Source organism: Pleurodeles waltl, chromosome 10 (genome assembly GCF_031143425.1).
Source record: "Pleurodeles waltl isolate 20211129_DDA chromosome 10, aPleWal1.hap1.20221129, whole genome shotgun sequence".
In the NCBI taxonomy this organism is placed as follows: domain Eukaryota; kingdom Metazoa; phylum Chordata; class Amphibia; order Caudata; family Salamandridae; genus Pleurodeles; species Pleurodeles waltl.
This window is the reverse complement of record NC_090449.1, coordinates 129,457,769-129,472,963: the sequence shown is the minus strand read 5'-3', so window position 1 is coordinate 129,472,963 and position 15,195 is coordinate 129,457,769. Positions and strand designations below refer to the sequence as shown.

The window sequence follows — 15,195 nt, the reverse complement described above, 5'->3', positions numbered from 1 at the left end:
ATCGAGAGCGTGCTAAAAGGATCACACAATGAGGCTTGGCATATGACCAATTAAACCACCATCTTAGATGCTGCTCAGAAGAAATAAAATCCATTTGTGATGCATTTTCACATAATTGCAATTTTATATAAAACGATCCATTCACTTCACTTTCCTGCCAGTAAGAAACGGGGCACAGGAACCAGAGTGCGGTTGCAGGACCTTCTCTATGTCGGCCCGAAGGGCATGTGGTCCTCCTAGTGCTTTCCTTAAATTATTTGTTTCGTGTGTGATAGTGCAATTAGTTCAAGTGATGCAAACCAAGACTACAACTCCCAGAATTCAATGATTTGTCAAACAGGCCCTGGTTAGGAATGCATGTCTTTGCAGGCTTTGGTTTCACGTTGGTTACCGCTGGACTCGGAAAGATCAAACCCACACAGGTCTAGTATCATACACTGCAGTGTAACCAGTGTGGCCAACAAAGATGAGCATCTTTCAAGGGACAACAACAAGAAGAAATGGCAAGTCCATAGAAAGAGGACATAGAAATACTCACATTACTTCCAAGCGAGCCATCCTGGAATCGTTCCCGCCTAAAGAAATGATCTCACACGTATAGTCCCCGATGTCGCCGGACCACGTCTGGCTGATCAGCAGCGAGCCATCTTGATCCAACACTATCCTGGAACTACTTGCTGGATTGAGAAGCATGTTGTCTTTCTTCCAAACAAACCTGTAGATCACAATATATATATTTTTTGTAAAGTTGCTCAGTATGCCAACCGAACATAAAGCAAGCAAAGATATCAGGGGCTCTTCTGCCCTAACAACCCTCCATATTCACTCACACCATCTTTCTGTTCTCTCCCTTTTCAATTGTTTTTAGGAACAAGTTTATGAATAACAAAGGCCAAGCTTCCTGAAACTGCTCTAGATGTTAATTTGTACAACAGTGCTATTTACCAGCATATATTTATTTCCTGTGAAATAAGTGTTTCTATACTATTACATTTTGTGAAAAATAAGCACCAAAACATTATATATATATATATATATATATATATATACACACACGTTAAAGTTAGCCTCACATTTTAAATGTACGAAACTATAACTCATGCCCCAAGGTAACTACAACTCGCGCCACTGCCATGCACAGTGTTTTTTGTCAAAAAATGTTACCTCAAATCTTACATTAATATTGTCAATGATATTATCAAAGATGTCATGAGTGCCGTAATTTTTGGGTCAATTAGCAGTGCATGGCGAGGGAGCAAGTTATAGTTACCTTAGGGCACGAGTTATAGTTACTTGAGGTAACTCTAACTATAACCGGTGAATTTCAATGGTTTCATACATTTAAAATGTGAGCCTAACTATAACGTCCCTGTAACCTTTGGTTTTTAAATGAATTTCTATGTTTTTTAAAATTGTATTTCCGAACTATAACATTCCTGTAACCTTTCTTTTTTTCACTGAATTTCAATGCTTTTTTAACATACAGTAATTTTAGTTACTATGGGTTAATCCAACCACCGCTGTGCATGGTAGACTGCGGCTAGGGCCCTGAGCCCAACCCCATAAGCATCTAACCTTGCACCATGCACGGCCTTTGCACATGCGCAACGGAGGTAGCCCACAAGACTTGCCCTGAAGTCAGACCCTGCGGCCAAACCTTCTAACCACCCAACCCCATGCTGTGCACAGTCCTTTGGCCATGCCCAGCAGAAGTTGGCCGCAGCCTCTCTGGGTGTCAGAATAGGTGTGAGAGGATGTATCTGGGGGGTGAGAGTGGCTGTGAGAGTGTCTGGGTGTATGAGTGCGTACATCAGTGTTTAAGTGGGCGCGTCAGTGTGTGCTCTGGTCTGTGAGTGGGTGTATGAGGCTGTTAGTGGGTCTTTGAGTAGGTGTGAGAGTGAGTGGGTCTGTGAGTGGTTGCATAACTGCCTGAGTGGGTTTGTGAATGGGTGTGTGAGGGTCTGACTGGGGCTGTGAGTAGGTGCAGGAGGCTATGAGTGGGGGTGTGAGTGGGTCTGTGATCGGCTACATAAGTGTCCGAGTGGGTGTGTGAGTGAGAGAAAATGGTTAAAAGAGAGAGAGAGAAATAAAGTGAGAGGGAGAGAGATTGAGTTTTTAGGCTTTCATGTATGATATACTTAGAATGAGATATTTCTGCACAATTAAAAAAAAAATGTATCTGACATTATTAAAAATGAAAATAATTTGTACTTAAAAAAAAAAAGAAAAAAAAAATGTAAAGCGAGTCTGGCTGGACTCAAACCCTGAGTGCTCAGTATGAAGGTCTGTGACCTTCACACTGAGCTATTGCTTGCTTCTTTTTTTTTTTTTAGCCCTTTTTGAGCTATCTGGGTCAGCGAGGGAGCACTCAAGGGCTCCCCTGAGGTCCCTACATATTTCTTTATTTATATATCTTTTTTTAATTACTGAAAATGCCCTTTACAGGTTATGTGGCACAGCTGGGGAAGCCTCGAGGCTTCACTCGTGGCACCACTGCTTCAGCTAGCATGGAGCTGCTTTAACGCATTTCATCACTATTGTGTGTGTGTGTGGGTGGGGGGGGATAATGCACCCCCAGCGTTATATATAGTGGTGGTGTTCCCTGGGGGGGGAAGGGGGGTCTCACGCCTCACATATTATTTATAAGCCCTGTGGAGGTCGCTGTCCACAGGGCAGTGGGTGGGGACCAGGAGGCTCCCCTGCATTTCTCAGCAATACCTGGGGTCTTCATAATAACAAAGGGCAGGAACCCGGGCTTCGTTTTTTGAATATTTTACAGCTGATCCACCACGACTCTGGACATAAAATTAAAAAAACATGCTTTTTAGCTCTGGGAGGGGGGTCCACTTGGGACCCTACGTTCAGAGCTAAGCAGTCAGGGTATTCATCATACCCTGTCCCCTTTTCTTTATTTTTTACCTTTTTTCTGAGACTTGGTTTCAGCTCAGTCCCACGATGGCTGACAACACTTCAATGGCTTCCTTGCTGAGGTGCTGTCAGCCAATCAGATCTCAGCACAAGATTGTGAGGGGTTGCTAATCCTTTGCGTCCCTGGATATACAAATTTGATTTTCCCTTAAGGTCTCTAAAACTGGTGAATGGATTTACACCAAAATAAAAAAGGATTTCCTTCTGGACCAGGACCAAATAGTGGCGACTGCCACTAGGTAATATATATGTAATAAACTATCTAATACCTGTGCGGAGTATGGCAAGTGTCCATGACTCAAGAGGAGAAGCCTCAAAGCCTACAGTAGGTTATGCTCTCCTGCCCCACCATCACAATGGTAATATAGTGAGATGCTTGGTAAGGCTTTGCTGATAATACAGACATGTTAAATATAAATCATGCCTATTTCTATGACAAACATGAGATGAACTAACACTTTAGAGTGTGTATGTTCAAGACTTGGGACATAAAGAACGAATATATTTTGAATGGTAGTGGTAACTGTGCAAGAGCATAATATTACCTTAGCAACAGGTTGATTTTAGTTGCACTAACAAAAAAAACAACAGAATTACAGCAGAGAAGAATTTTCCATTCTTCTGACCAGCAAGCTGTGTGTAAGTGATTAATACACAGAACAAATGTGGAAGAAAGCAGAGTTGCATACGTGTGCTTACCTTTTGAACGTGACTTGTAGACAAGGTTTGTTCCTTAGAGTGCAGCCACGAAGGTCTACACTGCAGCTACCCTCTCTTCCCTTTGAGATTGCGGAGCGGGGCATGTAAAGACCCAGACATTTTAGGGAGACAGACCTGGAGACTGATCCCTTGAGAGGAGTATACCGTAGGGCAATTATGTGACTGCATGCTCCGACTGCTTTCTGAGGTTTGCGGGGGTAAGTACAAGGCTTAATGTAAAAAAGCTGTGGAGGTTACTAACTGATCATCCAGTGCAATAAACATAAGATTGATAGCATTTATATATACTCATTAGGTAGGGTTTATTACAAGTGGGGATTTGTGTTGTAAAATGCTTTGGGTTTGTCTAATGTTCATTTCATTCTACACAGTAACTACTAAAACCACCATAATTCTGATACACAGGGTTTACGCACTGATTGTACTTAATAAATAACTTTTTATTGTAAAATACCAACCACTGTGTCTACTGTCTCCAGGGGCCGGAGTGGGGGTTCTAGCATATAAATGTAACCCCCGCTAATAAGAGCTTCTCTGGCAGGGTTGTCTGACTCTTAACAACCCCTAAGCAGCCTAACCTCACAGAGAAGAGCGACAAAAAACAGTCCGTTCTCCCTGTCAATGACGGGGTCCGGCGTGTATTACCCCTGGGGCTTTGGAGAGCAAACCAAGTGCTACCTCGAAATCGGGAGGTTGGCAACTAGTTAGCGTGTTACATTTTACAAATCTACTTAAACGGGTTATGCACACGCGTATTTCAGGTCTATTCGTTATTTAAAAATACTTTTAACAATTACCAGGATGCAGGTTAAAATGGTGCAATAATGTAAAACCATAATGCCGAGGCGCTGTGTCTATTAAGAGAGTGTAGTTTGCATGTGTAAAATAAAATAATTGTGAGACCGTAAACAATGATTTTCTCCCTTGAATTTCACACTACTGGGGTACTAATGTGGAATTTGTTGTTTGCACTGAATCAATGTACGTGAGATGTGCCTTTAGCGATTGCTATATATGTGCATATATATTACACACACACACACACACGCACACTCATACACATATATATATTTGTGTAAAGTTAGATCGATAGAATAGACAATCAGATAGATAGATAGATAGATAGAAAGATAGAAAGTGCAGCCCTTTGGATTCTGTTACTAATCTCAGTCCAGTTTGTTCATGAATTGTAATCAGACATAAATGTTAAATGGTTCTTTTTTGTTGCTAGTAATTATGTGCATTCTAGATTTTTAAGTTGTGGCAAGAGTTCTTGCCTAAAGGCATCTGCACTATTTGACAGGAGCAATACCAGGCAGATTGGTATGCATCCATTCTAACTTGAGAGGGTGGATGCTGTTGGTAAACCCAGTTATTCATCTGCTCGCATATGATGGTGTTTGCGTATGCGTTCTTATGCACGGTGAGAGAGTCTCACTACATGCTGATGCTGTTTATCGCAAGCAAAAAAAAACAAGCATTTGCAATGCAATTGGTCTCGCATTACGTCGATTTAGAGCTATTAGCGTTGTAAACTCCTAACCGGACTTTTCTTGCCACATTAAATGGGGGGGAAAAAAATGAGCGCGATCACTCTGTGTAAAACACAGCACAATCGCGCTGCGAAATAAAGAGAAAAAGTAGTCCAGAAATCATACGGAAAACATGGAGCCTCGTATGTTTCCAGTAGTTTACTGGTGCTCTCGAGGAGGGCTAAAGGCATGACGTATGCATGCCTTTCACAAATGAAAACAGGCAGATTTTAAAAGACAAGCCCAAGAGCCAATGAAAGTGACTGAAGTAATATGGGTGTGGTTAAAATTGCCCTAAAGAGAGATTAGAAGAGGGACAGAGCGCTTTGTGCTTGCCCCTAAAAAGGCACACAGATGCCATTCTTTAGATGTATTCGTACTTAATGACGAATATGCGTGCATGCAACACCACACACTCATCTAGGGATGATGTGTATGCTATTTTTTGTATTTACTGATACTGGTGGAGAACAACATTTGAATCAGTGAGAAAAAAAAAATCTACTTTCGTTGTGCAAAAACATTTCAGCACCTTGGAGAGGCCTCAGAGGAAGAAACAAGCAATAAGAGTGACAAGAAGGCCAACCAATGATAACCAACAGGCAGTCTGTAAGCCTACTGTAAGGTTTGTTCTGGTCCACAAGAGTCTTTTGCCTATAAAAAGCTAAACACGATCCGGTAGGTGAGACCTGGAAAGAGAATGCTTTAGAATTAGTGGCCAGCTGAGGAAGTGACTTTCACATATTTTGTCAAGGCACACAAAAGCTGTAATGATACTTTTATTAGAATTACAGTAGTGGAACGGGAACAGAAGTAACTTAAGCGAGGTTAGTGAAAAAGTCATAGCCCTGCTTAGAGATTAAGTAATAATCTTTTCAGATCAAATAGCAAAAGGCGAACGGTCCTCTCTGAAGACTGTTTGCCGTGTACGTCAAACTTATAGCAGGCAAAAGTAATAACACGATCATCTGTAATAGGTTTGTGTTTCACAAAGGCACATACAATCTACGCATGTGGTCGTACTTGATGCGTGTTTACTGAAAATAACGTCTACGAATTTCACAAAGTGAATTCAAATGTCGGCATCCCTGGGAGATGTCAGAGGAGTGGCCAAGTATATGAAAAGCAAATGAGGTCTACAGCCACAAAGACCATCATTTTGAGTCAGCCAGGGATAATGTCCCAGGTGGTACCAAGTGGTCCAGTCTCCCCACACCAGAAATTACTATATGCGTCAGTGTCGTAGCAAAACACGTAGGGACTCCCCAGCAAGATACGCTGAAGGGCGCCCCCAAACTAGCATCAGTAGGAGCTGAGGGTGCCTACTCCATTATGGGTAAGCTTGGAGGCCCCCTGCACCGCAGGTGCTGCAAGTGCCTCTGTTAGGCCCCTGATACAAGGGTATCCTGGGCAGCGCGCGGATTGGAATCAGCGCTCTAGAGCAGGCAGACACCACACGTGCAGCCAGCTCCCACCCGATCCCCCATAACTTCTTGAAGGAAACAGACAACTCTTCTCCAATAACCCAGTAGTCTGTGCTAACCACAAGCACCCCCCTCGCAGCCCCTGGGCAGAAACACGTTGTGGCCCCCTGCAAACATTTACCATTTGCTGAGCATGAAAGTCACCAGAATCCAGGAAAATTTGTGGTTTATGGCCTAGTAATCCCAGATCTACATGGTTATTCCCAATTCATGGGACTTTGACTATAATGGCATTACATTCATGGGGCGATATCAGCCAAAATCGTTAAATCCAGGCTCATTGGAGTTTACGGTCACCTCACAATGAGACAAACAGTAGTCTATTTGTGAGTTTTACAAAGGTTTGACGTGCACTTACAACTTTTGTGAGCAGCTATTTGCCACTCAATACACTTGTGCTAAAAGTACAGCAAGGTGCTCCACAGCATGCATTATTTACATTCTACATGCTTTAAACTATAAATACAGAAACCAGAAAAAGATTTCAACTTGAGCATGTAACTTTTAATTGAAGAGTCGTGGTCTAACTACTCAACACACATGACAGACATGCAGTATCAATAACCAATGATGATACAAATATAAGCACGTGGCGCTGAGGGCGTGCTGAGGTCACCCCTGAGCATATGTGTGAGATTGTGGTGGCGTTCACTTGTCATTATGAATACATTTTTAAACGTCCCACATGCAGCATTACCAAACAGCCCTTTACACATTCCTACATCCACACTATTTTATAGTGCACAACCTCAAATAATCAAAAAAACTATCCAAAAATCATCACCCAACCTCTCACGCCACCACCGTTCCTAGTGACAATACTACTATTCAGTAAGGCACCACCCAATGCCAATTCAAACGCATTAACATCACACCATATCCCAGTACGTGATATGAAGCATGACTAGTGCAGCTGAGCCCCCAGCGCATACATGCACCATGATATAACACAAAACAGTTCAGAACACACTCCAAGATGTTTTGTCATGACATTACCCTCCATGTTGCAAAACATCATTGACCATCATACCACAGCATATTATATTACACCATGCATTAGTGATTTAGGAGGATGTACTGCCTCAGTGTGCTTATGTACAGTGTATGTACTCGCTTGTGTTATTATTATCTTGTTCTTTTTGGCTCATTTCAAAAGCACTTTCGCACCACTACAATGTCACATCACAGCACGGGGTGTTGGACGCAGGACAGGTGGAAATTATGGACCATAAAAGAGGAAATCAGGAGATAGGACAGTGGCAGTAGAAGGAATGATGAAGAAGCTTCCTCATAATCCTTGTATCAGCCCAGGCACAGAAACCATGCACCCGAAGCAGATTATCTTAAGTATCCGAACAAGCACGAAAAGACACAGCCTTACTGTATGATGAACAGGAAAGAGGCTAAAGTCTAGGTGGTAGTAAGAGGGATGAGTACTCCAGAAAGACAACCAAAGTATGAGGAAGAGCTCAAAATCATGGTAAATTGTTGGAGAGAGGCTAGAGGTGGGAAGCAACAGCTAGTTGGAGTTAAGGGGCTTCCTCCTTTCCCCTCTCTGCTGTTTCTACTGTCAGACCTAGCATGAAACCTCCGGAGATATACTAATAGATACAATTACCTGCGTGCCCATGAGCCGACGGGCACACAGGAATAGTGCTCCTTCCTTACCTGGGTGTCCCCGCGCCTGGAAGGATTGAGGAAATAGTGCCTTTGCAGAGGCCCTCCCATGGCCAGTAATGGCTGGATCTAAGTATCTACCCTACCTAGTGTGACAACTTCAGCTAGTCCATCTAAAGCTGGAGCTTGCACATGGGCTGCATTCAGGATAAGTGAAGGGTTTAGAACCCTACCCATTTTGCATTAGTATTTCTGTGGCAATGGCAAAAAGACAGATTTGTAGGTCTGAGATTAGAAGGCCGCTGGAACAATGGAGAGCAAGCCTAGCTTTGCAGTACAACACCGTGCAAAGCAAAATACTTTATATGAGTGGGATATCATAGAGCATGGCCTTCCCCAGCCCGTCTTCTCCCATGTATGCCTGCACAGTGGTAAGCAGCTTGAGTCACAACTCACCTGTCATGTTACCAGTGCTGCACGCACCAGGGTTCTCCTCTCATCTCCTGCACTGACCTTGTCCATCACTGGCACTTTCTGGGCCCAACCTTCAGTGGCTTTTGTAGTACTGTATGCTATATGGTGGGTTATGAAAATGCGAGGGCGTATTAATATACGAATTGTGAGTGAGCTGTGGTGTCTGGTAAAGATGAGCTATTGGTGTGAAGGGGGGCACTGAATGCTGCATTATAAGAGAATCTGGGGACACGATATACACCGTGTACACTTGAGGCCATTGTACTTAACACCCATCAAGGACATGGGACGCCTGTGGTTTGGGTTAAGGCACGGATAACCCTTCCTGATAGAATCTCAGCGGGGTAGACCTTTGATGGATACGAAGAAGATGAAGGGATCAGAGGAACACTATTACAGTGCAGCTAAAACCCCTTGTGAATGAGTGTTCCTGAGACGAATTTACTCTATTTTAGGTGTCCAGTAAAATGTCTGAAATTCAATCAAATCTCTCTGTACTTTGCTCTCAGTAAGTATCTGCTCCTGACAGGCCAGTTTTACTGATAGCGTATTAACCTTGCCAGAGAAATCATGGAGAGCTGTATTGGAGCCATGAAGTGGAACACAGCTCATTGTAAATAATACATAAAGCTGAACGAGCAAATGGGATTTTGATGATTAATGACCTAGCCCACAACTTTAGGAAAGCTGCAATCAAGAGCCTGCTGCTAAGATCCAGTGTCCTCAATCTGTCCCTTCACACTTTAAATGATACCGATAGTTGGTGAAATGTATCTTTTTCAAAGGAAGACAAAAAACACATCAAAAAAACAGGGCAAAACCCACCTGACGGAGATCCGAGGGTCGTGGGTTGCTCCACACTGCAGAGTGGCTGTGGTCCCCTTTATAACGCTGCAGTCCTCGGGGGGCAGCGAAATGAAGGTGCGAGCTGAAAGAAAGAAGAATCGCAGCTCAGGTAAGAGACCAGGTTTGCTGACTTGCCTTGGCACTGAGTGGTGCATGTGTCAGTTTCAAATCCCTCTGCTTTAAATGTTGCCCTCCTTACGATCTTATACCAGCAGGATGCTCGCATGACGCCTAGGAGCCCAAACTGGACGTCTAATGGTTACTCAAAAGCTAGCCAAACTAATTTAATTTTTCCAAGTATTTAAAATCACACATTTAACGGGAATAGAAGCATGACAGTAAATTTCATGTTTCACACCACTGAACAAACTTGAAAAAGAATATCAACTGTAACATAAATAAGAACGTAGACTATAATACAAAAACGACATAATCCAGTAATTCTGTCCTAGAATGTCATTTTAGGGGTTTTGGTAACAAAAACATTACAATGTCTAGTTAATGGTTTATTTCAGCATCTAAACTTTCAGCTGCCATTATATACTGTGACATATAGTGTCTCTTTATGTAAGACCTTAACATTGACCGTGAAGCTGGAATGACTAGTGTTCTGCTAGTCTGGGAACAAAACTGTAATCCAGGAGCAACAGATGTCAGGAACCAGAACCATTTCATGGCATAGGTGGCAGTGCATAAACTCCATATAGGGCATGGATTTGTGTTAAATTCCATCTGGAAAAGACCACAACTTCCTGACAACTACATGGTTTTCACAGTTTTCTAAGCAAATATCAGCAATCAAGATCACTCTTCCTGGAAATTATCCATATCTGTATAGACAATTTCAATGTTTCAAGATTTAGATAACTGAGTATAATTAAAAAACATTAATCAGTATAATTAAACAAGCATAATCAAAGAACAATGAAAACAAAGTATTCTTTTCTGCTTTGCAATAATGGTATGTCATTAAACTATACTCTTTACTCCGTACTTAAGAACTTAGACTTTCTGTCGAGTAAACCCACAAAGTTGAGGCTGCTCGCAAGAACCTAAAGCGTTTATAGGACAAGGAATTTTTTAAGGCAGCACTATGCAAAACAGCATTGCATTACATAAAATTCTATTCAGAGAACTTGACTGAACCAGTAAATGTTAAAGTATTGCAGAATTATTTAAAAAAAGGCTCTGTATTGAAACGTGGACCTATTGTCATCATGAGCTTGCGCCCTAAACATAAATGATATGAATATCATACCATATAAAATATACGTAAAGATTAATTAATATTATTTACCCAAAACAATCCTGACTTGTCAGTACTTTATCAGAAGATGTGCAGAAGCAGAATCAACTCAGACCCCTAGGTCTCATGATACTCATTAAAGCTTGGGATGTGGACTCCTTCATGAGCAAGCTATCCTTGTAAATTACCAAGTCTCCTTGGGGTAGCCACTTAGGAGCGAGGCCACCAATGGCTTCTAAACAGGGATGTGGCCTGAGAGAAATGAAGCAATAGCATACTGATGAACGCAAGTGATTATCCTCTAGAAATCAGGGCCATAATGAACAAAGAGGGGAACCCATGTATTTAGTATCAGGGATCATAGTTGAGCAGTATCTGCCATCTGAGAGTATTCAAGTAGGCTTGGGCTGCATATGGTGTGTGCAACTTGTCTTATGCTTTCAGAGAAATGATTATGTGGTCTACTGCATGAAAGTGTTTTGTTTGTACTGAAATAGACCCACTTTAGGTTTAATGCTTGAAAACAAGAAACCAGGCAGGATGCCATACAGTCCAGGGGAAAGAAGGATATTTCGCAGCCAAGCCACAGGCTTACAGATGGCAAAAGTAAGGGTTTTTAATGAGGTGAAGGTGCTACAAAAATTCTACCAACTCTCGTCAAGGAGGAAGTTAAGATGGACTGAACTTCAGTCTATACACTAGTGCTGCAAGGTGGCTTTCTGATGCAGCACTATATAAAACAAATTAATAAATTAGGAGGGTATCTCCTCCAGTTGAGCCTCATAGTGTTGCAGATGTATTCAGTTTTTACTTTGTGCATTAGCAGCTTTTTTTCATTTCACTTAGATTCTTGGGCTCCAACCTGAAACTAGGAGACTAATTACCTTGGTTGTACTGTAGTCACCTCCGTAGCATTCGTGAGAGGTCAGTAGATGTCTGCTGAGTAAGTCAGATATCAGATATGATCCTCTGAGAAGTGCCTGGGAAGTGTCAGAAGAAAAGTGTTGCCACTTCATATCCAGGTGCCTGAGGGTCGGAAGACTGCCAGCCCAGGAACAGTTCCATGGAGTTGGGATATGTGTTTGCCCACTTCTCCATGCATTTAAGAGGTCCTTAGAGTCCTCTGTATAAGGCTTTCTCCTTGCTCTTTTTAGCTATGTGCAAGTTTATACCTTAAAACATCAAGGGCCCGATTCACAAAGGTAACTTGTGAATAGTAAAGTTACAAGAACAGAATATCTGCACTTGAGATGGAACCTCCGCACTGCAAAGTGTACACAGTGCGGAGATTTCTCCACTAGTGCGGAGATTCCCCGCACTTGTAACATTTCTACTCATGTTACCTTCAGGACACTATCATCATCGCCTTCCTGACCCACATTCTTTCGTGTGGATATGGCTTCCATCTCATATATGCTGCTAGTCCAACACCTTGTCATAGCAAGCTTTAAACTCCATAAAGATGTAACCACAAACTCGCACTCATAAGGGACTACACCCCAGCAGGTTTACCTTCAGTTCGGGAAGCATGCAACTCAAATGCAGGCATTTTGTGGCCTGAGACAAAGTTATCATTGGCAGATCATTTATCACCAGAGAGGGAGAACTCTTAGTTCTCTAACTTGGTCGACAGCACTTACAGATAGTGCACCCTAGGTTTAGAGCAAAAAACACTGGGTCTGACTCAAAGAGATTTGACATTGGTAATTCAGTAATCTTTTTGGATCCCAGTAAAGGAAGTTATTCACCCAAATGTTTCCATGCAAGTAAATCTACTCCTGAGGGAAATGACGGGGACTTCAGTCACTGTACAAGGGTGGAAATGGATTGCAAATTTGTGATCACCAAGAAATTCATCCACCTCTATGTAATCACAAACTCTTCCCTCCCTGGAAATCTCTGATTAGCTCCTGACAAGGTCAGGAAAAAATGCTTTTTAAAGGCCGGCGAGGAAGGTGAACACCTCCAAACTGTATCCCCCCACCCCCGGAAAAATGTTTTCCAACCATGAGAAAAAAGTATTACATTGTGGATTGGCTCTTTTGTCCCCCCTTTACCTTTATGAGGAAATATATGTGTGTACATTTTCCCTTGAGAAAAATAAATTCTCAACTCTTTTTCAAGCCCACGCCTGGAAAGGGAGAATGGTGCAGGTTTGGAACACAACTTTGACATTTTTAAGAATTACCAAAAGTCTTCAATCTGCATTCGTGTGAGGCAGTAAAACCCACTGCTGCAGATTTATGACTTTTACAGAAAATCAAGCTTTTTCATGTAAAGTTTGTTTTGAGCAGATTCTTATACTGATCCTGAATGATCAGGGACAACCAATACCGTCAATCCTGAATATTGACCATTTAATCAATTCAAGTTTCCACCTTGCAGACTGACTGTGAGAACACTTAAGTTCTTCTGGAGAGAGTCTAGAAGATAATGTCTAGTGTATCATGTAAGAGACAGGGGATGAGGTCAGCATCATTAGTCCTTCCGCAAGACAAGGAGATGAAAAGCGCGGCGGCGTGGACGCTCAGGCGGCTGAATATGACAGCATCCTAGTGGAGCCTCACATTTAATTATTTCATTCAGTGAAGTCTAATGGAACCTGGGGATTTATCCTGGAGCTTCGGGGTTATGGGTTAAGAAGGGATATTAGGAAACATTATTCAGTGGAAGTGGCAAGCCTACGTAGGAGTGAGGCAGCAAATGTGGAAGCGAAACAGCGTGCATTTAAATTGGCCTGGGACACATTTTTTAATGGCAGCCACACAAAAGGTTACACTGCCTGGGGTCTGCCAGCAAATCCATCCTGTAACTTGTCTGATAGGAAAACAGCCACAGGAGTACTACCATTTATCAAAGCCTCTCAAACCCACAGACAGCTCCTCTCGGTGCATTCAATGGCATATTCCTCAGCACAACAGTCTAATGTTTTGGGCTGAGGGAAAGCATGATGTGCAGGAGGGTGTGTAGGTGTGGATACCTGGTATAAAGATCTCCACACTCCTTTTTATTAATGTTTCAAGGGGAGTAGATGTACTATACAATGTGCAAAACGTGCCGGTTTGCAGAAACATAGCAACATGTGTAAGTCCGACACGCACCAGCTGATGTTATCAGTGTGCAGCACAGTAAGTACATGCGTGTGCTGTGCAGACAACACTCACCTGAATGCACAGCAATTGAACAAGTCGCTGGCCTTTTCAGATCCAGGTCTTGATAGCACAGGCGTCAAACAGACCTACTGGTATCATATACGATATAATTGGGATGGACTGCATAGGTCAAATACTTGGTCTACATTCAAAAGTTCAAAACAAGTTGTAGATTATGTCTCCTTCGACACACCGTCTTAATCTTAGGCAGATGCAGCGTGTGGAGGAGGACTAACCTACCTACTATACTTGTGTATCTGATGAAGGATGTACGCCGAACCCCGTGGGGGCGTGTCATCAAGCATCCTTAACTTGCACAAGACATCACCAACCAGCGCCTTTCAATCAGCAGGGCTTCTTCAAGCTCACAGGGGTCTTTTTTATCACTGTTTTGTTTTGTTTTTTTAACTCGAGATGACCATGACATCGGTTTAGTAAGGGTCTTGGGGCTCAGTTTGTCACAGCCCCAGCACAATAAATTCAGTTACAAGTTCTCCATTCGATCTCTCTATGAATTTCAGAGCAGTACACGTTTTTCTACACACAAGGACTGAATTTCTGCCCGACAACTCACACTGACTCGAGAGGAACTAAATTAGATTTTTACAAACACATAATGAACTTGAACTAACCAAATTACACACAGAAATTGAAAACGAGAAAAAAAACAATGAAGCAAGGATTTCATAAAAAGAGCAATTTACAGAAGGTGTAACGTTATTGCAAATATTATATGAATTGGACACAAACCAGGAAAAATAACAACAAATCAAGAACAACTAGTCCACTGCCAATGGCAGGGACTGAAACGACTGGAGCAAACTAAAATCCAGTTCTGCCCCACCCTGCAATATCGACTACCACCTTTACCCCAATGTGTGCTCAAACTACATTAAACTGCAGACAAGAATACAATAGGTCACGCAATAGAATCCTAGCATAAAATAGGCCTGACCTGATATTAAGCCCAGCATTCTTTAATTGTAACAAAATGGACAGACTGAAGTATAAGGTACGTTTAGGGACGTAGAAACCATACAGATTAAAAACAGGTTTCATAACTACATTGAGGACAGAAAATTCTCTGAACTTTGCATCTGTTTGTGGGGGATGTACCCAAACTCAACGTTCGTAGGTAGAATCTAGGGTACCCCATGTTGCAAATGATAATACTTATTAGGATAATCCACTTTAAA

General features: G+C 42.2%; 1 protein-coding gene across 1 annotated transcript in view; it reads right to left on the bottom strand.

Annotated features, from left to right (window-relative positions):
• The window catches only part of SDK1 (sidekick cell adhesion molecule 1), a 2,061,301-nt gene that overhangs the window by 666,950 nt on the left and 1,379,156 nt on the right, over positions 1 to 15,195 (bottom strand). Inside the window, exons 12-13 of the mRNA XM_069209963.1 lie at positions 9,581 to 9,683; positions 539 to 715 (exon numbers count right to left, since the gene is read on the bottom strand). Of these exons, the coding sequence (XP_069066064.1) occupies positions 539 to 715; positions 9,581 to 9,683 (280 nt within the window). The remainder of the gene's footprint in view (positions 1 to 538; positions 716 to 9,580; positions 9,684 to 15,195) is intronic.